General features: G+C 36.6%; 1 protein-coding gene across 2 annotated transcripts in view; it reads left to right on the top strand.

The window, feature by feature from the left end:
• LRP12 (LDL receptor related protein 12) overlaps positions 1-26,500 on the top strand; it is a 117,030-nt gene that overhangs the window by 60,938 nt on the left and 29,592 nt on the right. The window contains exon 2 of one of the 2 annotated variants that reach the window (XM_066379343.1): positions 3,673-3,729. The exons of the other annotated variant lie outside the window; for it this stretch is intronic. Coding sequence (XP_066235440.1) covers positions 3,673-3,729 — 57 coding nt within the window. The remainder of the gene's footprint in view (positions 1-3,672; positions 3,730-26,500) is intronic. 2 annotated transcript variants of the gene reach the window in all.

The following is a 26,500-nucleotide window of genomic DNA, read 5'->3' as shown; positions in this document are numbered from 1 at the left end:
AAGATGACCAGATTCCCTCTGTTACATCCGTCTAAGACTTACTCTAGACGCTTGTCTCGGTCACGTGATACATTTATCCATCCCACCCTAAAGGCCAGTTCGTGAAAATATTTTCTGACATTAAACTGGTCCGTGGCCCAAAAAAGGTTGGGGACCATTGAACTACCTAACCTAACATTATCTTCTTCATTTTAGAGGTGAAATTAAGACACAAAGAAGTTAGACACAATATAATTTGTCCTATATTACACATCAAATAACTGGTAGAGTGGTATTAGAATTATAACAGTCTAGTCCAGAATCCAGTCTTAAACGCTACTTTATGCTACTGTCTTCCTTCTGCCTTTTTATTCTGTTTACTGAATTAGAAAAAAATGTATAAAATATAGATAATATTAAGACTTTCCTGAGAATAGTGTAAATGCTAACTTAAGGATATTGGAAACCTTAGGAACACAGATTACACAACTTGAATTACAGTTGTAATATCAGTTCTGATGCTGGTTAAAGTGGGGTTCGAGTCTGGTGTTGGGTTCGAGTCTGGTGTTGTTTAAAACGCATTTTAAAAGACCTGCATTTGGAGAAGCTTAGGCTGTTGCAGTAAGATTTATTCTGAGTTAAATAGAAAGTTGCTTAGAGGTAGGCAGTGTCTCATTTCCTTCTGTCTTGCCAAGGAAAAAGTCCAGTCTTGTCTTCATTAAGCACAGTATAAAGATCAAAGTCCAGATATTCTGCACCATGATTTAGCCCGTATCAAAGCTTAGTCCAGTCCAGACATTGCTCAAAGTCTGTACATACTTGTTAGGCCATTGGGCCAACATCCCATGCAAACATGGCTGCTGCCTGGAGACCCTGTGAACAAATGAGCAGGGCAAACTTGTGTCCAAGCAGGAAGAAAGAGAACTTTCTAAACCTATGTTTATATATATTTTGGGGCTGAGAAGAACTAACTTTCCTTAAGCCAACCACTCAGTGGTTTAAAATTTCACAGGCCTGTATTGGTTCCTCCCACTAACCAATCAGAGCCTTCTTCTAGGCTATTGACAGACCTTTAAGGCAGCCATTCCGGTTTCCATTGTAAGCACAGAAGTACCTTCCCCCAGTTTGAGGATGAATTGGTTTTACCCTTTTTTTAAATTTTTATTTTATTTATTGATTTGGAGAGAGAGAGAGAGAGAGAGAAGGGGGAGGAGGAGCAGGAAGCATCAATTCCCATATGTGCCTTGACCAGGCAAGCCCAAGATTTCGAACCGGCAACCTCAGTGTTCCAGGTTGACACTTTATCTCATTGCGCCACCACAGGTCAGGCCTGGTTTTACCCTTAAGGGTAGAGAAACCTGTCTTTTTCTTAATGGTTCAGTGGCACAGTGGGCTTAATTAGCCTATGAATTCTTTAGCCTTTTAGCAAATTAAGTTAAATGGGATACTGACTCTTATTAAAGCACGCTTTCCAAGTTTTATAGAAGTCCAACTCCCTTTGCTCCCTTACTCATCAATATCTAGCTACCTGCTTATGTTAGCAGTTGTATCTAATATAGAAGTAGGGGGTTTAAGCTAGCACTTCTAGAATGTTAATGTGGGTACATATCACTGGAGAGGGAAAAGATCTTTAATGTAAGTTCTGACTCAGTAAAACAGGGCTGGGTTCTGACTCTACATTTCTTCCTCTCCCCCTCACTTTCTTCCTCCCTCCCTCCCCTATGCTCCCAGAACAGGACAACCTTGTCTAGAAGTCCCGCGGTCAAGGCACACATGAGAAAGCAATCGATGAACAACTAAGGTGTCACAACGAAAAACAATGATTGATGCTTCTCATCTCTCTCTGTTCCTGTCTGTCTGTCCCTATCTATCCCTCTCTCTGACTCTCTCTCTCTGTCCCTGTAAAGAAAAAAAAGAAAAGAAAAGAGCTTTCTAGTTTGAATTCTGTGTCAGCATTAACGTTGCTGGAAAAAGATATCATGGCTTAGATGGTATTAATGTGCAGTACTTAAATGAATGTCAGATTATTGCTGTACTAAAATTGGTTTATACACCTATTTCACAATTTCTACCATTTTTAAATTTTGTTTTGAAGGATATAGCTTTAAGTTCAACTAAAATGTTTTATCACTTTTATTCCTTTGTAATAATAATATATTTTACACACGGTGTAATGTGTCAGTCACTGTATCAAGTGCTTAATTGGTATGATTTCATTAAATCATCATGACCTCTTTCATTGATTCATCCATAGCGCCTCCTCTGTTCCAGAAACTGTGCATACAATGTTGAATGGCTTCTGTTTTCCTAGATGCTATGCATAATCAAGCAATCATAGAAGTGTGATGGTTGTAAAAGAAAAGTTAACTGCAGTATTTGCTACTTTCTCCAAAAAAAAAACTGTGATGGTTGAAGAGACACCATCAAAGGATAATTTCGCTTTTATTCCTCTGGCTTCTCCCACCTGGCTTCCTTCCTCCAAAGACAGTTATTTCTCTGTCCTCTGGATTCCTGAGCTGTTGTGATGCTAAATCAACGTAAGGGCCAGAGAGAGAGAAAACTTTAAAAGTAAAGATAAACAATTTGTACAAGAAAAAAAGAACAAAGGTAGATAAAAATAATTTATAGTAAAATCAAATTAAAATTTAAAAAAGAACATCTGAAGCAACACTATTCACCTTAACTCAAAGGACTAAATATCCTCTGTACTTTAAATAGTAGTCTTTAAAAACACTATTGGGTGATAATCAGTTCAAGTTATTTGAATGTTTCCATGTCCCCAACTTTGTGATAGGAGTGATAGAAAACCAGGGGTTACCAACATAGAATATAATTTTGCCCCAAATTGTCTTAAGACTATTAGAGTCATTGATAAAAGTTGAAAGAGACAATGCAAGACGTTTTTTAAATTGTACCAACATGTGTGACCCTAGCAATAGATACATTGTTGGATTGCACATGCTCTTAGAGGAATACCATTTTTAAAAGTACAAGAGCCTGACCAGGCAGTGGTGCAATGGATTGAACATCAGACTGGGATGCTGAAGACCCATGTTCGAAACCCTGAGGTCTCCAGCTTGAGTGTGGGCTCATCAGCTTGAACACGAGGTCACCTGCTTGAGCATGGGATAAGAAACATGACTGCATGGTTGCTGGTTTGAAGATTGCTGGCTTGAAGCCCAAGGTCACTGGCTTGAGCAAGGGGTCACTTGCTCTGCTGGAGTCCCCCCCCCCCCTGCTCAAGGCACATATGAGAAAGCAATCAGTAAAACAAATAAGATACCACAATGAAAAATTGATGCGGCTTCTCATCTCTCTCCCTTCCAGCCTCTGTCTGTCTGTCTATCCCCGCCCCCCTTCTCTTTCGCTTAAAAAGAAAAGTACAGACATCTCTTTTCTAGATGTAGTCTTGAGTTCTCTCTTGACTATTAATTGATGGGAATTCTTTCTGGTTTTAGTCAGATCTCTATATTTGACCTTCATATATTACACTACACTTTTGTGATTTCCAAACTGTTTTGTTTTCGCTACTATTGTTAAAATACTGAGCTTCCTCATATTGTTTTGAAGAATATTATAGGAGACTTTAATTTTACAAGTAATTCTATGTAGTTTTCTTTTAAAGGGAGAATCTGAAATTTTTCTTATAAATTTTATCTTGGAAATTAGTTTATTCATTATGTTTAATTTTAGGAAATGGTGCTCTTGCAGAACATTCTGAAAATGTGCATATTTCAGGAGTGTCAACTGGTAAGTCATTTTTTGTAATGTTTAAATTTCATGCATGACTTATACGGTAAATATTGAAAGCCACCTGGTATCTTATGAAGTGATATTTGATTATAAAAATTATTACTGCTTTTTGCAGCATGTAATAGGAATGAAGTAACTGGAACATGGAGAAATTCTCATAAGATAAAATTGATACTTGCATGCACATGGATTGATTATACTTTTCCAAATGGACTACATAATTATTTTTCATACAAACATTGAACCAAGAGAAGTTAGCCCAAGTTGAATTAGTACTTTCTTTACAAAGTTACGTGAAATGAAAATTATTAAATTGTAATTTTGAATGAAGCATTAGAGCCTTAGAAATTAAGCATTTGCTTGATTTTTAGATTAGACTACTATACATAGAAGTGTATTTAAGTGCACAATTTACATGCTATTAAAAAGCAACCCCCAAAAAATTTGTGTCTATGAAATTTGAAACTCATTTAGGTAAATAACATTTTTTCCACTCATCTAAGCTTTTGTTTTATTTTTAATTTTTATTTATTGATTTATAGAAGGGGCGATGCTCTTACCTACTGAGCTGTCTTGTCAGGGCTCCCCTCATCAAAGCCTTTATAACTTAATAATTAATGACCTGTAACTATTAAAACTTTCATTCTTAGTGACTTCCACAGCTTTGTTACCATTTTTGCTGTATTAACTGAAGTTACTAAGAGAGCAAAATCTTTTATTTTTGTACATACTGAAATAGTTTCTTACTGTTATTTTCCTATTCTTAAAATAAGTTTTGTGGTTTAAAAAATTGCACTTAGTGTATCAATCTGATTTCTTCTTGTCATCTTATAATTTGTTTGGTTATTTTTTTTTTATATGAAGCAAAACTGAAACTTTTTTATTTTGTTTTGAAAGGTTGAAACTGTGGGGCCAGTCCACTGGGGAGGGGGAGAAGCCTATTGTTAGTCTCCCGTGGCCACTGGCAGGTCGGTATAAAGCCCCGACTGGGTCAGACCTGGAGGGACTCAGGTTGGACTGCCTTATCCCTGAAGAGAAAGCTGACAGGCCAAGCCCCTTCCCAGGTTGGTGGGTGGGCACTGGGGAGACCGAACCAAAAACACAAGGCTGGTCTGTTCCAAAAGGAAAATGTATTTAAAACAGCCTGGGTGCAGGCTGGCCTAGACAGACAAACTGTGTCAGCCGAGGAGGGATGTAGCAGGCTTTATATAGGCTGATCACGGGTCTTGGAAGAAGTGTCTGACCTCGCTGCCTCAGTAGATACAAGGTAATGTTTCTTTTTTTTTTTTTTCTGTATTTTTCTGAAGCTGGAAACAGGGAGAGACAGTCAGAAAGACTCCCGCATGTGCCCCACCGGGATCCACGTGGCACGCCCACCAGGGGCGAAGCTCTGCCCACCAGGGGGCGATGCTCTGCCCCTCCGGGGCGCCGCTCCTTCGCGACCAGAGCCACTCTAGCGCCTGGGGCAGAGGCCGAGGAGCCATCCCCAGCGCCCGGGCCATCTTTGCTCCAGTGGAGCCTCGGCTGCGGGAGGGGAAGAGAGAGACAGAGAGGAAGGAGAGGAGGAGGGGTGGAGAAGCAGATGGGCGCCTCTCTGTGTGCCCTGGCTGGGAATCGAACCCGGGACCTCCGCACGCCAGGCCGACGCTCTACCACTGAGCCAACCGGCCAGGGCCCAAGGTAATATTTCTTCGTATGTAGATTAGAGTGTGGATTAGAGCCAGAGCTCCTCCAAATTGTTCATGGCTCAGCTGTCTAAAAGAAGGCCCAGGCTGCTTCAAAGGTCCCGGGCTGTGACTTTAAGCAAGCTAGTCCCTCTCCTCCCGTGGGTTTGCACTGCCCTCAGGGTGGCGGCCGATCTATCAATTTATGTCTGATTTTATATTCAGAAAGTTAATTGATTTAACATATATTCTAAGAGTTAGCATGTACTAGCCAAACACATCAACAAGCTTGATTTTCTGATAGTGAAAAGCAAAACAAGTGCTTTAGTAGCCTTTGTTAATTCTTTCACAGTTTCACTATTTTCATTTTCTTTCAAATGCTATGTAATTATATACATCAAGTAAAAATAATGCTATTTTAAAGATGACTTAAATTTTCTTCTATTCTTTCTATTTTAAATTGCTAATGAGAATTATGATTATTTTTCCAAGTTTTGTAAATGTGAAGAAGTTTGTTTACCAACATTTTAATTCATACAACTGAATGGTTATTGTCTAATTCATTAGTTTTAAAATTTTTGATTTGAAGACCCCTTGTAAGCTTCTAAAAATATGAGGACTCTGTTAGTCCTCTTGGACTTCCATAACAAAATTCCATAGATTGAGTTGCTTAAATAATAGATACTTATTTTTTTCACATTTCTGGAGGATGTAAGTCCAAGATCAAGGTGCTGGTGAGGTTGATTTCTGGTGAGACCTCTCTTCCTGACTTGTAGATGGCCACCTTCTTGTGTGTCATCACGTGACCATTTTGTGTACTTAGAGGTCTCTGGTATCTTTCCTCCTCTTATAAGAACCCTGTTCGATAGGACTAGGGCCTTACTCTTGATACTGTTTTTAACCTGAGTTACCTCTTTAAAGGCCCAATCTTTCAAATTCAGTCACATTGGGCTTCAACAAATGAGTTTGGAGGTAGACACAATTCATTCTGTTACAAGGACCTCGAAGAGTTTTTATAAAAAAAGTAAAGTTATATTTCCTGTTAGAAATTAAAACAAATTATTTAAAAACTTACTAATTCACTTGCAAATAACAATGATTCTATTGCATGTTTACATCCATAATATTATTTTATAAAATGTATTTTTCTTTTTTTCAAATTTTTTTTTTTTAATTTTTAATTATTCATTTTTAGAAAGGAGAGAGAGAGGGGGAGAGTGAGAGAGAGAGAGAGAGAGAGAGAGAGAGAAGTAGGGGAGGAGCAGGAAGCATCAACTCCCATATGTGCCTTGACCAGGCAAGCCCAGAGTTTCGAACCGGCGACCTCAGCATTTCCAGGTCGACGCTTTATCCACTGCGCCACCACAGGTCAGGCCTATAAAATGTATTTTTCAAAACAAAAACATCAGTAGGAAGACTAGCATTCTTTTATATAATTTTGCATAGTTCTAAAATTTATCTTAAAAGAAGATAGCTGAATTCACACATCAGTTTTGGCATTGTCCTTGAACATGTAGCTTCTTTTATTTTTATTTTTGACATATGAAAGACAATTCAGCTTCACATGGATATGTAATTAGAAAAGAAAGGAGTATTTTAACAGCTTTTTCAGATAATTGTGAATATTCTTCTTTGATACTGTAACAAAACTCAACAAGTGGTAATTTCTTAAGGTTAGCTGCTAGTGAAATTTGAACCTATAACAGTGAACATTTTATTTTCTGTTACTTAAAGATCCAATGGCCTATCTTGCCCATTCAATGGATTTTTTGTTTTTTACCATGCATCATTTTGTAAGATGCATTAGTTATTTGCAAAATACTGATTTGCTGAATTAAGGAAATTTTTATATAGTATGAGAAATTTGGACAGATCCAGTATTTACTTAAATTCTGAATTTTGCTTTAGCTCATTGTTTGCTTTTATCTGTTTGCTTGAAATTATCATTAAATAAATTCCTATTTGAAAAAAATTTAGCAGTTTAAAATTTTAGCACTTAGAATGTGTAAAACCTGTGTTGCATATTTTAATACTGCCTATTTTCTTTAATCCTGTTTATTTTCTCCTGTATTTCAGACATGTATTTAGATATGAGTATTAGTTTGCTAGGGCTATCATAACAAAGTACCATAGAACAGACAAGTTAAACAACATAGTTTTATTTCCTCAAAATTCTTGAGGCTAGAAGTCCAAGATCAAGGTTTTGGCAGGGTTGGTTTCCTCTGCGGACCTCTTTCTTTGACTTGTAGATGGGAGTCCTCCCTGTATCTCCATATGGTCTTCCTCTGTGTGTATAATGTGTCCTAATCTCTTCACCAGTCATATTGAATTAGGACTCTCCCTTCCTCATTTTACTTTAATTACCACCCTATCTCCAAATCCAGTCACATTCTGAGGTACTGAGGGTTAGAACTTTAACAGAAGCTTTTGGGAGTGATACATTTCAGCCCATAACAGATTGTATTTTAATTAAGTGTAATTTATGCACCAGTAAAAAATATTTAATTTCAGAGGTCGGCAAAACCTTATTGACTTACTGTTTTACCTGAACATGGATCTTATAAAATCTTTCTTCTGTGAAAAGAGAAGAATAATAATGAACTCTATTCTAATTATACCATTAAAAAAATAAATGGATGCTGTTTCAAAAGGTGCTTTTGAGTACACAGATTCATGGCAGTTTTTCTTTGGCTAGTGGAGCTATGGAAAATGTGATGCTTGAGATAGTGTAAGTTCTGAATTCCTTGTATCCCCATTTCAGGGCCCCTTCAACACTGATCTAACTGAAGTCCTAGCCTTTGGAAGAATCGCTAAATGTAGGACTGGCTCTCTCTTGAGACCAGTAAGCGCCAGAAGCAGTGAGGTTGCTCACTGCTCTGTCGTTCTGTTTCTGCTCCTCACCAGCTCTTTGACCTTGCTACTCCACTGGACAGTGCTCAGTGCCCTAGTTCAGTCATTCTTTGCATTTTGGAAATTTTACTGGCAATCTTTAGAAAGACTTTTAACTTGTCTGCCTGACCAAGCGGTGGCACAGTGGATGGAGTGTCAGACTGGGATGCAGAGGACCCAGCTTCAAGACCCCGAGGTCACCAGCTTGAGCGCAGGCTCATCTGATTTGAGTGGGGCTCACCAGCTTGGACCCAAGATTGCTGGCTCGAGCAAGGGGTTACTCGGTCAGCTGTAGCCCCACGGTCAAGGCACATATGAGAGGGCAATCAATGAACAACTAAGGTGTCGCAATGAAAAACTGATGATTGATGCTTCTCATCTCTCTCCGTTCCTGTCTATCTGTCCCTATCTGTACCTCTCTGACTCTCTCTCTGTCTCTGTAAAAAAAAAAAGACTTTTAACTTGTCTATAATTAGCGTTTTCAGGTAATTTATTGTCCCATTCAGGACACTTTGAAAGTGCAGTGTACACTATTTTTAATTATGCTGGCACCACCCATAGAACCAGAATTAGAACTGTCCCTGACAGTTGGGGATGTTGGTTACCCTGTCTGTAATGAATAAGTTCATTTAGTGTGTATGAAGCAGCTAACATATCTGTGGACCTTGTGCCAAGAGACATGGGAGTAAGCAGTGAGTAAAACATTGTCTCAAGGAACTCACAACTTACTGTAGGAAATACCCATGTACAAAATGCACCTGTAATGTCTTAATGTGATAAATCCTATGGTGAGTAATGGGCATATTTAGTTAAATAATGAATTTATAAAAGGCCTAGTTACAATGTCTGGTAAGCAATAAATGACAGTATTAGTTTTTCTTATTTTGATTAATAGTGCTAAATCTTAGTTTTGTTTATTCATAGGAATTTTTATGAAATTTTTAATTGATAATGTATATTTAGTTCTTATTGTTGGGATAATTTGTTTCTATTTTTGATAGTCTGCAGTATTCATCTTCATCTTCCTCCTCCTCAAATCTTTGCCAAGAGAGATAGATGAGTCTTTGTGGTTTTGCTCGTTCTTACGCTACAGGTATTGACATAAGAAAACATAAATTATCAAAAAGTATGCATCTGGTAATAATAAAATGAAAGTTATTAAATAAAATCTCATTTTTTATACTTTTGTATTTAGTTTAGAACGTTTCATATTTTGGAATTTTAAATCTTTTAAATATAAAATAGTGAAGGAGAAAAGACAAATAGTAGTTTTGCAAATGTAATAATATGTGAAAATCATTATGAAATTATATCATAGAAATGGCCAAGTAATTTAATTTTACATATCAAAGAGTAAGAAAGCTAGTTTTATGTTTTTTTAAATGTCTGAATTAAATGTCTGATGTTCTTTTTAAAATGTCTAATAAATTTTTAAATTACAGCTCATCTGAGACATTTCTAGGTCAGATTGATTTATAAGAAGACCTTTGCATACAGTAAACAAATACGTATGATTTTGTAAATGTATCTACTCCAAGTCTGACTCTGATCTGTGATACTATTTGAATCAGAATAATTTCAGGAATAATTTAATCATGTCTTTTGCACTCTTACTTTTGAATCAAGTGCTTTTTTTACTTGTTTTCATAAATTCTATTTATTATAAGAGGTTTCAGCAAACATTTAGAAAAACTGGAAAAATAGCAAAAAGATTAAGAAAGTCACTCACTAATCATGCATTGTTAATATAATTTAAAATAGGCCCTGGCCGGTTGGCTCAGCGGTAGAGCGTCGGCCTGGCGTGCAGGGGACCCGGGTTCGATTCCCGGCCAGGGCACATAGGAGAAGTGCCCATTTGCTTCTCCACCCCCACCCCCTCCTTCCTCTCTGTCTCTCTCTTCCCCTCCCGCAGCCAAGGCTCCATTGGAGCAAAGATAGCCTGGGCGCTGGGGATGGCTCCTTGGCCTCTGCCCCAGGCGCTAGAGTGGCTCTGGTCACGGCAGAGCGACGCCCCGGAGGGGCAGAGCATCCCTTCCTGGTGGGCATAGCGTCGCCCCTGGTGGGCGTGCCGGGTGGATCCCGGTCGGGCGCATGCGGGAATCTGTCTGACTGTCTCTCCCCGTTTCCAGCTTCAGAAAAATACAAAAATATATATATATATAATTTAAAATAGTATTTTAATTTATTTCATTTCTTTTTCTGTATATTTACTTAGAAATAATTGTATATGTGTTTGAATTTTAACTAATTTTATCTCCTGCCCTTTCTATTTAACATAGAATACTTTTTCATAACCATTGTTTTAATACCTGTATAAAATTTCTAGCCATCGTCTATATTGTAATATTCTTAAGCGTATCAATGCGTTGTGTCTTGGTGGGTTCTCCCTAGTCTGGATCATGTTACAAAGGACATATTAATACATATACGGCCCATTTTTTTTCATTTGCGAAAGAAAGGGTGGGGAACAGACAGGGACAGACATGCAGGAGGGGAGAAAGATAAGAAGCACCAGTTCATAGTTGTGGCACTTTAGTTGTTCGTTGATTGCTTTCTCATATGTGCCTTGACGGGGCCGGGGGGGGGGGGGGGCGGCGCTCCAACCAGGCCAGCGACCTTGGACTTCAAGCCAGCAACCATGGGGTTGCATCTATGATCCCACGCTCAAGCTGGTGAGCCTGCACTCAAGTCAGCCACCTCAGGGTTTCAAACCTGGCCCCTGAGTGTCCCAGGCTAATGCTCTATCCACTGCACCACCGCCTGGTAAGGTGCCCCCCCCCCCCTATTTATTTCTAGGACTTTCTTTAGCATAGATTTTAGAAGTGGAATTATTGTTTCAAAGGTCATAAATAATTGAATGGCTCCAGAAACTTTTTTAACAGATTGCCTTCAAAAAAGACTGTACCAATGTACACACCTATCTGCAATGTACGAGAATAATTATATTGGGTACGATCCTGTTTTCTCTGTTTAACTTTTTTCTTATCATGTTTCTACTAATGTCCCGAACTTTTATTTTCCCCAACCTATTCAGAAAAGTGACTCTTTGATTCGTGGCCTGAAAAATTATAATACAACCATTACTTCTCTTTCTGAAACTTTCATGGAGTACTCTCTCAAAGAATAAGAGAAAAAGATTGGCTTTCCCTTATAGTTAGTAAAAAACTACTCTGAGATTTAAAAAATATTTTCTGATTCCTAATAGAAACAGATGTTGGGACTTGCTGCTTTCTGAAGTATAAGGCTTTTACCTATGAGGATTAACATACTATTCTCAGTCCACCAATGATACCGGTTCTAAATGTTTCTATCTGATAACATCTATACCTGAAAGCTCTGAGGTTAGGAAGCAATCTTGAGTCTGCTTTACATTTGACTTGGAATCTTTGCTAGGCAAAGCTGACACTTCTGAGAGCAAGAAAGAGAATACCTACTTTAGAATTTCTCTTTTAAACTTTGCTCATATTAACTGAATTAGGAGAGTATATAAAATAGACTTCAAGTAGTTTTTAAGCATTATCTTTCCTTTATTCCATCAGAATTTTTATTCCAACAAATCTTTACTCTTTTGCTTTTGTATATTTGCATTTTATAGTTCCTATTCTAGTACTGAAAGGCCTAAGGACACTGCTGGTCCTGTCTGCTTTAAAACAATTTAAATGGTAGCTATTTTAATTATGATATATTATTTTCTAAATTGTAAATAATTTGCTTACAAATTAGCAACATTTTGAAATAATATAGAGCACTATAGTACAGTGGCTTTTGTTTTTAACTACAGTTTTAGACTTAGGTATTATAATGTGGTATTTTGACATATCCCTAGGAAGAACATCTAGTCTGATAACACTTATTATCCTAGAATTTTCAGGTCTTCCAAATAAAGAATCTGAAAGAAAATAAAACTTAAACTATAGTTATTTGATAGCAGCTCATAATTATTTTTTAAAAACAGAAAAGTTACGTGAGCAAAGCAGCAAATGCAAGTGTTCCTTTGTACCTTTTCTATGTGATCTCAGTGTTATTTTCAATTACTCAAATACCCATACCTCTTGCTAAAGTTACTAAAAAGAATTTCAGTAGTTTTTTTTGACCAATATTGTACAGAGTGTCTTTTGTTTGTGTTTTATATGGAGAAGGGAAAGAAAGCTTATTATATTTTGGGTGATAATGAATTCATTACGGTTTTTAAGATTCCAGAATATAAAGTAGAACATAGTGTAAACCCAAGAAACTATCTTTCAAATGAAGAAAGTGAGTAGAGAATATAAGATAGAACTTTTTTTTAAAGATAACACACATTAGTTTAGGATATTACTAATTTTTAAAGGCATGGTCTGCCTTAAAGTTTATTTATGAAAAACTTAGCTTTTGGAGTAGAGTACTCCATGAAAGTTTCAGAAAGAGAAGTAATGGTTGTTTTATAATTTTTATAAATATAACATACATATTTTTCCTACATATATAATATACAGTTCACAAGAATTAGAGGATATTTCAAAATGAATATGAAGCTATAAAATATCCTCTAATTTTTGTGAGCAGTATATGTTTTATGTGGAGCATATTTTTATATTATATATTTATAACATTTCCTGTATTATCAAGTATTTATTGAACAATTATATATTTATAGCAAGATTATTATGCATAATTTTGCATTATAATTATAATTAAACTCAGCATTGGAACAGTAAATGTGAGTACTGGGACCATAGACAGAACAGGTCATAATGTGACAGAAGTGTGCTATAATTAGCTGGTAGAAGTGAAGTTCATCCACTGGAGTGAATGAGCTAGACTCAGCGAAGATATGCAACAAGTTGCATTTAAACATTTAACATTTTCTTTTCTACTCTAACTTTGAGCATAATTCTTGAGTGTGCTTGTGTCTTAATTACTGGTACTTTTGGTAAGGCATGAATTTGAATTGGATGTACTGTGAAACTTGTGCAAAAAAGTCAGTCACTTAACAGGTGAGCAAACTGGACTTTGGGATTTCAGTTGAAATAGAAGTTAGGGGTGGTTTGATCTTAAACTGCAGTAATAGAAATACAGTATTCAGAACAAAGTAGATGATAGTTGTTCTTTACTCCTCTCCTAAACACATTCTGAGTATTATGTTTATTTCTGGGTGTCACCCTTAACAGAAGACACTAAAATGGAACACTTTCAGAAAAACATGTTAATGACTCAGAATTATGTCAAAGCCTATACAGTTGGCTTTGAAAATTGTGAGCCCTAGGGCCAGTTTATCTTTGTGCAAGTGCTCATTTCTGCCTTACTTCTACATTTCCAGCAAGAATCACAGTAAACTTCAGAAATTAATAATTCTTACCATTCAGGAAACAGAAATAGTAGCTTGCTTAGCATTTTATCTTTTGTAGTGCTTAAAATTAGAAAATGTAGGTACCATATTAATAGCTTTTATGCCCTTTCAGGGGAAAAATTGCCCTTTTGTGCCCTTAAGAAAAGGTACAAAAGGTTGAATCTTCCATATTCATCTTATCTTATGCTTTGCTAGCAAAATTTAAAAATATTCTCACTCCTTAGGAATTTTAGGGTAGCTGGTTAGATAGTTCCATTAATAATATTCTTCGATCTTATTCTTATTATGCTGTGACTTTATTGGAACTAGAAAAATTATGTTTGATTTTTCTATTTTTCCTTCTGTATTTTTCCATCCTTTTTACTTTTTAAAAATATTTTTCTGCCATATAGCCCTTGATTATTATTTGTTTGTTTTGGACTTTCATGACCTTCAAGAACCCAAGGAATTATCTGCCTTAATTAGAACTAATGACCAAGTGAAATATTTTGGTCTTTAAAAAACATTACAGCCTGACCAGTCAGTGGCGCAGTGGATATTGCATCGAATTGGGATGCAGAGGACCCAGGTTCAAGACCCCGAGGTTGCCAGCTTGAGCGAAGGCTCATCTGGTTTAAGCAAGGCTCACTCGCTTGAGCCCAAGGTCGCTGGCTCGAGCAAGGGGTTACTCGGTCTGCTGTAGCCCCCCAGTCAAGGCACATAAGAGAAATCAATCAATGAACAACTAAGGAACCGCAACAAAGAATTGATGTTTCTCATCTTTCTCCCATCCTGTCTTTCTGTCTCTATCTGTCCCTCTCTCTGACTCTCTCTATCTCTGCCACACACAAAAAAAAATTACATAGAATACTACAAGTAAATAATAGAAATAAATATTGCTGCATTTATTCGTAAGTAACTGTGCTAATGCAGTTTATTATAATTAAATGTTCATTTAATTACAAGCAGCTGAATATAGGACTTTCTGCTTGCAGTAGAAGTGTGTGATTTCTGGTAATAGGTTTGAGAGATGGGAGGGAATCCAAAGTATGAGTGATGCATAAATTCATGTAAGTTTTTCTGCTTGCACTGATTCTTACCTTTCAAATAATTTGAATCTTTTCCATCGTAGATTAGTAAATATTCCTATTAGAGTGCTCGTAATTATATCCAGAAGTTCAGTTTTCTAACTTGGAAAAATAAGAATGAAATTTGGAGTCATTTTAAGGGAATTACTCATGTTCAATCTCTGTCTCTTTCCAACTCTTTCTATCCTCAGAGTGTTCCCTGTTCTAACATTTCCATATGACAGAGCTCAGCTCAGGTACCAGGTGGTCAGAAAACCAGTTCAAGAAATCTGGACGCAGAGGGCCAAAGACATCAAACCCAATCAAGCTGTAAGAAGAGGACTTTCAGACAGAAGTAGTTTCTTCCCAGCATGAGCTCCTTGTCTTTACTGCTGAGGTTGCAGGGCTGAGCTGTCATAGTGACACTCTGACAAAGACTCTTGTATTTTAACTTCATTCATCTTGCAGATTCTGACACTCAGTTGATCACTTGCCCAGTGTTCTCAGTGGCACAGAGACTTCATACTCAACATACTTGCTTTCTAAACTCTATCTGTCCAATATTAACCATTTTCAGAACACTGCACCTTCCTAGTCACTCAGCCCTCTGCTTTTCCCCTTCTCTCTGCCTTTTCTTTGAAATATCTCCCTCAGCCTTCACTGTATCCCCTTACTGCTACCGTTCTTACTCCTTTATTGTTAGGTCTACTGTTCAATGCCTTAATGATCTCACCTATAATTAATGTATACATGTACATTTTTTAAAGGTATATTCTAGAATGATGTTTGTAAAGTTTTTTATTAATTTCAAGGAGACTAAGAAGCATTTTAGTCCTGCCTGCAGTTCCTGCATAGATTAATAGCAATAGAAATCAATCTTTAGAAACTTTAAATCTAAGTATACTTTCTTTCTGTATATTACCTTTCTGTGTCTTTTCTGTCCATGTTAATATAGAACCAATGAATCTTTTTTCCAAAATCAACCACTTTTATCTTCCTTGAATTTTGACTGAGGCAGTTCCCGCAACCCCCAGATGCTATTCCAGGTGTCATAGGGAGCTCTGTAGTAGGCAGTCGTGTGCCCCTTGGGTAGGAGTGCAGTTTCTGAAGCCCTGGGGTCCACTCTCAGTTGTGACACTTCATTTGTGATCATGTCTCCAATTTTTCCTCATCTGTTAAATAGCGATAATAATACTAAGAATTAAATGAGAAAAGGGAGTGCCTAACACTTAGTAACATCAGCAGCAGCTATGGGAGCTCCAGACCTGACCACACATGTCTCACTTGAAGTCACAGGGCTTCAACCTATGAACCTTCTGACCTGCTACAGAAATTTTATCTTTAATACAGTACACCATTCTTAGCCTTTATTTTTTTAAACTGCTACCCTTCTCCTAAATTAACAGTAAAACAATAGGTATCTGGTTTTTATACTAATCATCTAACTACATATTCTAGTTTTTCTTTGTCAAAGTGCCTTTTATGGCTTGCTTAGACACAGTACAGGGTGGGCAAAAGTAGGTTTACAGTTGTGCGTACACAAGAATATTCTTGTATTAGTATATATTTATTAATCATTGTATTGTTTATATTGTGTAAACCTTCTTTTGTCTCAGTGTATCAGTATTCTTTTTATTTTATAATCCTTCATATATCTAATGTTCACTTTTTTTAAGTTTTTTTTGTTTTTTTTTAATTTATTTTTTTACAGAGACAGAGAGAGAGAGGGATAGACAGGAACAGACAGACAGGAACAAAGAGATGAGAAGCATCAATCATTAGTTTCTCATTGTGCATTGCGACACCTTAGTTGTTCATTGATTGCTTTCTCATATGCGCCTTGACCACGGGCCTTCAGCAGACCGAGTAACCCCTTGCTGGAGCCAGCGACCTTGGGTCCAAGCTGTTGAGTTTTGCTCAAACCAAATGAGCCCGCGCTCAAGCTGGCGACCTCGAGGTCTCGAACCTGGGTCCTTCCGCATCCCAGTCCGACGCTCTATCCACTGCGCTACCGCCTGGTCAGGCAGTGTATCAGTATTCTGCATGATTCATTTAACCTTCAGAATCCTTGTTCTCATCCCATAGGGCTATTTAAGTTACCATTTGCTTACTAATTTTTTTTTTTTGGAGATATTTTTAAAGATTTTATTTACTGATTTTAGAGAGAAGAGGGAGGGAGAGAAAGGGCTGGGATGAGCAAAAAACATCAACTTGTAGTTGATTCCCATATGTGCCTTGACCAGGCAAGACCAAGGTTTCCAACCAGTGACCTCAGCATTCCAGGTCGACACTTGATCTACTGCACCAACACAGGTCAGGCAATTTTGGAGATATTTTTTAAGTACCTTTATTTCCATTGGCATCAAACCTTTCTTACTAGTATTTTCAACTTTCAAATTGATTTTTGTATTTATCATCTATAATGGAGTTAATATCTATAAAACACTTTATACTCTGAAATGTAAGACAGCCCGATAGTGACCAGCACTGATGCTTATGCTTATGAACAGGATGAGTTTTGTTCCATAGTGAAACTTTCATAAAGTAAAACTTGGCAAATACGGGAGCTTCTGTATTTGCTTTTTAGTTGATTTCCTTACCTAACCAGTTTCTCTTCCCACAAGTTATAACACTGCAAAGAGATTTTTTTTTTTTTTTTTTACAGAGACAGAGAGAAGGATAGATAGGGACAGACAGACAGGAATGGAGAGAGATGAGAAACATCAATCATTAGTTTTTCGTTGCTACACCTTAGTTGTTCATTGATTGCTTTCTCATATGTGCCTTGACCGCGGGCCTTCAGCAGACGGAGTAACCCCTTGCTCAAGCCAGCAACCTTGGGTCCAAGATGATGAGCTTTGCTCAAACCAGATTAGCCCACGCTCAAGCTGGCGACCTCGGGTTCTCGAACCTGCAAAGAGATCTTTACAAAGGGATCATATAAATCCCTTTTTAGTAGACTACCTTGGCTTGACTAGTGTCAATAGGATTTAGTCATTAAATTCTTCTCATTAGAATGTGCTCTTTAATCTGGCTCTGACTTTTCTGTTCTATGAAAGAAATCTTATGTTAATAGTCAAGTAAACCCTCTCTATTTGATACTTACATAATCCAGGGTATTTTTTATTGTTGGTCCTTTGTTTTTGTTTAATAAAAATTCCACATGCCTATATACTACATTGCTTAAGATTACTTTATGTATATATCATTTAGGACTGCATTGTCTTATATACTGTAATAACTGTTTACATGTTTCTTGGATTCAGTAAATAGGCCTGTACAGATCTACAGTTTCCATGACTTTGAGTTCTCTTCATGTTCTTTTGTGCTTTTCCTATGTTATCTTACGTACTTAGGTGGTCAGTAAGCAAAGCTAATTTTTACTTACATTTCTGGTCTGTGACTTACCAAAGGCATCAAGATTCCATGTCACTTTTAGTGTCACCTGCTTTTAGTCATAAAGTGTCAACCCTTGTCAGTTTTTAAAATAACTCAGCTCTTCATCTTAAGAACAGAGAATTGTACTTTTTTTTATAAGTTGTTCAGCTCTAATAATAAATTTTTATTTTGTCTTGCCTATTTTTTAGGCTTTAAAACCATGAAATCTCAAATATAAGGCAAGTTTATTTTACATTGTTTTAAAGTCATCCTCTTTTCTTCGCATATGTTCTCTAAAGTAGAGGTTGTTTGAATACTTTTTATTTTTAAATGATAGCTTTAAAGATAATAGGCATAATTTATTAATCATGTTTTAAATTCATCATTCTTTGCTCTTCTATGGGATTATTGAAATAGTATCAAGTTAAATAATGGAGGAGTCGAGTATTTCTCAGTTTTGGCCTGTTTTCTAAATTTTGCAGTGGGATCTTTGTATTTTAAAACCAGAAACTGATAGCCTGACCAGGCAGTGGCGCAGTGGATAGAGTGTCGGACTGGGATGCAGAGGACCCAGGTTCGAGACCCCGAGGTCGCCAGCTTGAGCGCAGGCTCATCTGATTTGAGCAAAAGCCCACCAGCTTGAACCCAAGGTTGCTGGCTCCAGCAAGGGGTTACTCGGTCTGCTGAAGGCCCACGGTCAAGGCACATATGAGAAAGCAGTCAATGAACAACTAAGGTGTTGCAATGCGCAACAACAACAAAAAAAAACGAAAAAAAACCACCAGAAACTGATAAAAATAAAATTTTTATTAAGAACTCCATCAAAGAAGTTGTACCTTATTTATTGTTCAGTTAATTCTCCCTTTCTTTCATTTTTTATTTTTTTAATTTATTTGTGTTTACATAGATTCTGGTTTACCCCATCCTATCATCCCCCTTCCCTCTGTCCTCTTTTCCTCTGGACCCTTTGATCTCTCCTCTGTCTCAATTCCATTCCTCAGTTCACATTGTTCATTGGATTCCTCAAATGAGTAAGGTCATATGATATTTTTCTTTTTCTGCCTGGCTTATTTCACTTAACAATAGTTTCCAGGTCCATCCATGTTGTTGCAAAAGATAAGATTTCCTTCTTTTTCATGGCCCCATAGTATTCCATTGTATATAGGTACCACTGCTTTTTAATCCAATCGTCCACTGACGGACACTTGGGTTGTTTCCAGATCTTCGCTATTGTGAACAATGCTGCCATAAACATGGAGGTGCATTTCTTTTTTTGAAATAGTGCTATGGTGTTCTTGGGGTATATTCCTAAAAGTGGGATAGCTGGGTCAAAAGGCAGTTCGATTTTTAATTTTTTGAGGAAATACCATACTGTTTTTCACAGAGGCTGCACCAGTCTGCATTCCCACCAGCAGTACAGGAAGGTTCCCTTTTCTCCACATCCTCGCCAGCACTTATTCTGTGTTTTGTTGATAAGCGCCATTCTGACTGATGTGAGGTGATATCTCATTGTGGTTTTAATTTGCATTTCTATAATTCTCCTTTTCTTAATTGACAACATATATGATAAATTAAAAACTATGTATTTAGTTCAGCCTTGCTAGCTTTGTAATAATCCCGTTTTCTTTTCACTTCAGTTGTTCTGTACACTAGAGTCACCAGGAATTAAATAGGCTTTGGGGGGCACTAATCAAATAATCTACTACATACTCCTGTGAAGAAGATGGTATCCTACTTGAAAACTGCTGCCTTTTGATTGAACATTTAGAATCCCTTTAATTTGACAGTTTCTCTTTCTAGACTTAAGAGAAATTTATGAATAGTAGAGACATGTATCATCATCCAAAGTACTTGAGTGTTTCTTTATATATAAAGATATGACCAAAGTCAATTTGATGTTTTTTTGTAGATGTTTGTTTCAAGAAGAAGAAGTTAATATTAGTGAGTAAGATATATTAAGCTAAATAAACAAAGTAAAAAATACAGTAATTTTTGCCATCTGGCATGTATGTGTTCTGAAAATCTCACATTCTGCAAAATCAAACACTAAACTAACAGGGCTTAGGGGACAAGTAATGTTGGTACAAATATGAAACTTTATAAGTATAGCTCTAACAGTATCAAACCAAGATATTGAAATTTACACAAATATCTTCTGACATATACCTAGAATCAGGCCCTATTTGCAGCCATAAACTCAGGGGTTCATACTTCCTCCTTAGAGACATTTGCTTCTAGTTTAATCAAAACTAAAAATACAAATCAGATATTTTTCATCAAGTAAGATATTTTGTTTGTTTTATTTTTATAGTGAAGAAATGTTTTTACATCCCCATCTGTACCTGCAGCCTTACAAGGTAGTTTACTACAGAGGAAAGTCAAGCCATTCTTTAAGCCAGTAAAGTAACCACTTCTTGGAATAAAGGAAGGTCCTTCTATAGGGTTTCTATATATTTTCTTAAACTGTGAGACCTCTTGCCTCTGTTGCTTCAAATCATAAGCTGGAAATAAAATCTTTCACAACTTTGCATTATACTGACAAGATTTCTTTATTTGTCATTTGCACATAAACTAATTCTCATTGAAGAACTAATCAGAATGTAGCTAAAATAATTATGCATAAACAATAGAGAAGATAGGGGTAGAATAAGTACAGGTAAAAGAAAGTCAGATTTGTTATATCCTAAATTGTTAGTATAGTCAAAATCTAAAAAGATGATGTTCAAATTAGCAGAATCATATAAACATTTTGGTTTAAAACAGAAATTCATTTTCTAAAACAAGGTTTTGTATGTGCCCTAACCCCTTTCTTACCCTGGCTTCTACCTACGTCAGATAAAACCAGTTAATCATGGCATCATTTCTCATTCTTTGCAGAGCATAGTGGCGTCCGGCTCATGCTAAATGAACAACCACAGCCTTCTTTCCCACTTAGCTTTCTTTTCCCACATGGCCTCAGTCACCCTCCCTAGACAGTGTTCCTGGTATTGCTGCCAGCCAGCAGTCTGATCTGGCATGTCAGATGATGTTATTTATTGACAGTTTACTGTGATTCAAGCAGAGTGCTAAGTCCTTGACCGAAATAACCGTATTTAATCTTTGTAATACTCTATGCTGTAGGTAGTGTTTTAATCCCCATTAACAAGTGAGGCTTACATATTTACAATGAAGGCTTAAGTATTATCAAGTTGATTACAATAATAAATCACCAAAAATATTTTATATAAAAAGGTGTAATGTAGAATTAATAACATTAAATATAATAAACTAAGAAAAAATGAAATTACAGTTGATGGCAGGTGCTTGAGCTGAAGTGTTATGATGAGCTGGGAATGGAAAATTATAAAAAACTGAAATAATTGAAAGATCAGGGCAAATGTGTAGAAGATAAAATAGGTCTTGATCCCTAAGAGGTGGTGAAGGCAGCCTCAATTTCTAACTTTGAAATATAGAGGTTTAGTTGTTGTGGGGCCTGGCTTTACTTTATTTCCTGTGCTTGATTGAACATCTTTGAGATTGCCTGCGGTATTCTTAAGTAGATTTCCTGAACTAAAAGATGCCTAAGACAGTAAAGATTCAGACTACAGTAGGTGCTCTGCCACCACCACCACTGTATTTGTGGATAGTACATTCTAAGACCACCAGTGAATGCCTGAAACAGCAGTTGATACTGAACCCTGTATATACTGGTTTTTCTATACATACATACTTATAATAAAGTTTAATTTATAGATTAGGCATGTAAGAGATTAACAATAATAATTAATAATAAAATAGGACAATTATAACAATATACTGCCGTGAAAGTTATGTGACTCTGGGCTCTCTTTTTCTCTCTCTCTCTCTCTCTCTGATAATGGGTCTGGTAACATACGGCAGTAAGTGACTGACAGGAGGTAGCGTAAAGAGACTGGGTACACTGGACCAAGGGATGGTTTACATCCCAGGTGGGACGAAGCAGAGTGCCATGAGATTTCATCATGCTACTCAGAATAGTCCATTTAAAACTTATAAATTGTTTATTTCTGGAATTTTCCATTTATTAATTTTGGACCCTGGTTGATCAAGGATAGCTGAACCATAGAAAGTGAAACCTCAAATGAGAGGGGACTACCGGATAGGATTAAGAGAAGGATTAGGGAAATATCCAACTCTGACCATGTTGTATTGAGGTTGGAATGTCCAGTGGGTATTTGACTAGGCAGAATATCCAGGTTAGAGATTATGAACCCATGAACTATAAGTCGTAGTTGTAACTATAGGAGTGAAGAGGACTTCCGTAGATAATGAGGAGAGCAAGAGCTCCTAGGAATGAACCATGAACACTAACATATCAGGAGCTGACTGAGGAAGGTGAGTCTAGTGCTAGGGAACTGTCAGGAGTTAGGAAGAGAACCAGAAGGGGTGATGACAGCAAAGTTGAGGCAGTACAATATCAAAGAAAAAATTATCACTGTCAAGTGCTCTGGAGAAATCAAGTACCATGAGGACTGAGGGTCAAATGGATTTGTCAGTGAGGTCAGCAGTGGCCTTTGCCTGCTGGCAAGGTTTTTATGGTATTAAGAATTGGAGTTCCAGTTTCATGGGTCAAAGAGAAAATGCAAAGTGAGAATATAAGGAAAAATGTGTCAGTGCATCCTGATGAGCTATCAGAAATATAGTAGAAATATATCATGATGATGGGCGGGGTTGAGGGCAGGAGGCATGATTTAGGGCTGAAATAGACTTCAGAGTTAGTTAAAGAGCAACTCTTTATTGTGATACCTGAGGAAGCCAAGACCCAAAGAGGTTTAGTAGTTAACGCTATAGTAAAACCACTAAGTCTAGGTCTCCTGATTCCAAATCTACCCGTATGTAAGGGCCAGCTGTTAACCTAAAAGGGAAGGAAAGTTCTCTTTAAAATGGTTTCTAGTGTTAATATGACTGTATTCTTTTTGCATTTAATTTATTCTTTCTCAGATAGAGAAGTAAGTTGTGATTGTACTAAAAAGTATCTCCATGCCCCCAAATGTAGTGTACATGCAAAAATGTGTTGATAAAAAGCCACTGGCTGGATCTGAAACAAAATGCCAGATTCAGTCATGTTGCAAATGTGCAAAATTAATATATCAAAATGTGTATTCATCATCAGTTCAGGGAGAAACATTATGCTACTATAGTTTTGTTTTTAAAAGTACTCATTGAATTAGAATTGTAAAATACTGAATTTTAAGATAACAATTTTTATTTATGGGAGCTGTGTCTTATCCTTGGGCAGTTGTGTGAAAATATTCATGACAGCATTTTTAAACATTCATACCAGAACATGAGTTCTTCAGTTTCTGGTATAAGAGCACCACCTATGGGTTTCTCAGGTATTCAAGGGAAAAAATTTTTGAACAAAACCTAGTAAAATTTTTTCTAGTTTCCCCCTAAAACTAGTCTATTCATTTACATAAAAGTTAACAGTTGCCTACTTTGTCGTAAATTATTCCCATGTAGTTTTTGGATGTTTCTTTTTTTTGTGACAGACAGAGAGGGACAAATAGGGAAAGACAGGAGCGGAGAGAGATGAGAAGCATCAATTCTTCATTGTGGCACCTTAGTTGTTCATTGATTGCTTTCTTATAAATGCCTTCACCGTGGGGCTACAGCAGACCGAGTGACCCCTTGCTCAAGCCAGCAACCTTGGGTTCAAGCTGGTGAGCTGTGCTCAAACCAGATGTGCCAGCACTCAAGCCGGTGACTTCGGGGTTTCGAACCTGGGTCCTCTGCGTCCCAGTCTGACGCTCTATCCACTGTGCCACTGCCCGGCCAGGCTGGATGTTTCTTATTGCTGTTAAATTAGCTAACAAGTATTTGAGTACTGATATAGGTGTATCTCAGTACAGTATTTTGATTCTAAGTTAAGTATAATTGAACTCAAAATGGATTATTTTCTTTAGTGTAGATGAATTTTTTAGAATTTATTGATTGATTTTTTAGAGAGATCGGAAGGGCGAAAGAGACAGACAGAAACTTTGACCTGTTTTCTGTATATGCCCAGACCAGAGATCGAGCCCAGCAACCTTTGTGCATTGGGACTATCCTCTAACCAGGCAAACTATCTGACCAGCACTAGGTGAATCTTTTAATGCAAATGATAATGATCTAACGTCTGGTTGAGGAGTGATGATTATTTTTGCCTGTGTATTTGTGTTTGTTTGTATCTTCGTGAACTTTAAAAGTTCATTGGTATACAACTCCAGCATGCTTTGGCAAGACATTAAAAGAAAGAGAAAAGTCTTATGGATAACTTAGGGTAGGGGTCAGGAACCTATGGCTCACGAGCCAGATGTGGCTCTTTTGATGGCTGCATCTGGCTCCCAGACAAATCTTTAATAAAAAAATAATAACGTTAAAAATATAAAACATTCTCATGTATTACAATCCATTCATTTCCTACTGCTCATGTTCAGGGTTGTGGGTGGCTGGAGCCAATCACAGCTGTCCTCCGGGACAACACCAAATTTTTATTGGATAATGCGTAACGTACACGGGTTGTTGTATGGCTCTCATGGAATTACATTTTAAAATATGTGGTGGTCATGGCTCTCTCAGCCAAAATGGTTCTTTTCATTAATTATTCAATAACTCATTAGAGCAACAATTTTCAACTTGTCTGCGACAACACACCATTTTTAAACCATGCAGTATTTGGCTGTTTAGTCAGGGGCACTGACCTCTTTTCCCTTAGATAGTTGAATAAAAAAATGACAACAGCCAACACAGCAATGCCTCCTGATGTGAATGTATCAAAACTATACCTATTAATTGTTTGTCAGATTGACAAAACATATATATAATATGTATTTTGGTATGATGAAGAATTTTAGGAATTAATTCTTTGTGCCATGAATGAAAAAGATTGAAAACCACTGCATTAGAGCATAGTTAAAGCAAAACTCTAGTACTTCATTGTTAATAAGCTCTTAAAATATATAGAATCACATTTAAAATTAGTCTTTTCTAAAGGATCATTCATTAAATTAAAGCTTTTTTGGTAAGGGAAATTTTGCTCTTAATGTAATTCAACGAAAAGATAAAAAAAACACTGGAAGCTCTGCCTGTATGCTAGATTTCTGCTATATTAAGTTTTTTTGTTCTACATGCCATGAATCTGTATGTTCTAAAAGTGATTGAAAACCAGATCCCTTTGCTTTGGCAATGTACCCTGCGTCCAGGATAGGCCCATTCTAGGCATGGTCACTTTTTCTGTGGTAAAATGTACTTTTAAAACCTTAATTGCATGTGTTTTTGTTTTTCCAGGGAATGGGTTATTCTATAGAAATAAGGATTGACCAGGCAGTAGGGCTTGCTTTATTTTGATTATTGTGGATAAAAACTTTTAAAAATTATTTAGTATACTTCCTAGCATTCTAGTCTAAATTAAAGAGACTATAACCTCTGTTACAAAAAAAAAAAAAGGTCATTATTTTAAACTATAATTGTAATAGGGATACTTGCCTTTTCATAAATTGGGTTACCTAAATTTTAAACTAACAGCAGAACTAAAAAAGCATGAAATTTCAGACCACGTACTATATCAGGCACTTGACTTGCAATGATTCACTCAAGTCCTTTAGCTAGGTATGACTAATTACTATATACTGAGTGTTCTCTTACCTTTGGGAAGATGGGTGGTATTGAACAGGCTCTGGGCTCTCGTGGTTTTTTGAGTTTAGTACATACTTTTTATTTTTCTGCAAATTGCCTCCCATCAATTCTGATCATTATCTGTGTACCCCTGGCAGCTACTCTTTACTTTTAATTTGCCACTTTTAATCTGTTACTTTAAAAATCATATAATCCACTTGGCCCGTGGTGGCACAGTATAAAAGCATAGACCTAGAATGCTGAGATTGCTAGTTTGAAACCCCGGGATTGCCCATTCAAGAAGGAATTACTATGAGTTGATGCATCCTATTGCAGCCCCCCTCTTTCTCTCTCCTCTCTCTAAAACCAATCCATAAAAAATAAAAATTGTTAAAAATTATATAATCCAACTTCTCAAAATTATACCAAATAGGAGGTTCTAGGGTTTTCAATTTCACTGAAGCTTAAACATTTATTATATACATTTTTGTAGCCCAGTGACTATTATTTTAAATTGAAGGAGAATAAATTGTCAGATTATGAGCTAAATTATGGATAGGTAAAATGTTAACTGTATTTATTATAGGAGCTCAAGATAGTTAAGAATAATAATCCAGGAAAGGGTTGGTAGTAGTTTGAACTTAGTCTATATTTTTATATGATATTAAAATATCAAATCACTTAATGATACTTTAATCACTGATTATTTCAAGCCTTTATTTTAAAAATAATTTAAGATTTATTCATTCATTATTCTATAATACAGTTTTAGAAGTATTAAGAATAAGTTAAACAACTATTTTGCAGTCATTTTGAACTAATGTTTGGCTGTCTTTATCCAATCATCC

Source organism: Saccopteryx leptura, chromosome 3 (assembly GCF_036850995.1).
Source record: "Saccopteryx leptura isolate mSacLep1 chromosome 3, mSacLep1_pri_phased_curated, whole genome shotgun sequence".
Classification (NCBI taxonomy): Eukaryota; Metazoa; Chordata; class Mammalia; order Chiroptera; family Emballonuridae; genus Saccopteryx; species Saccopteryx leptura.
This window is presented reverse-complemented; position numbering and strand designations above follow the sequence as displayed.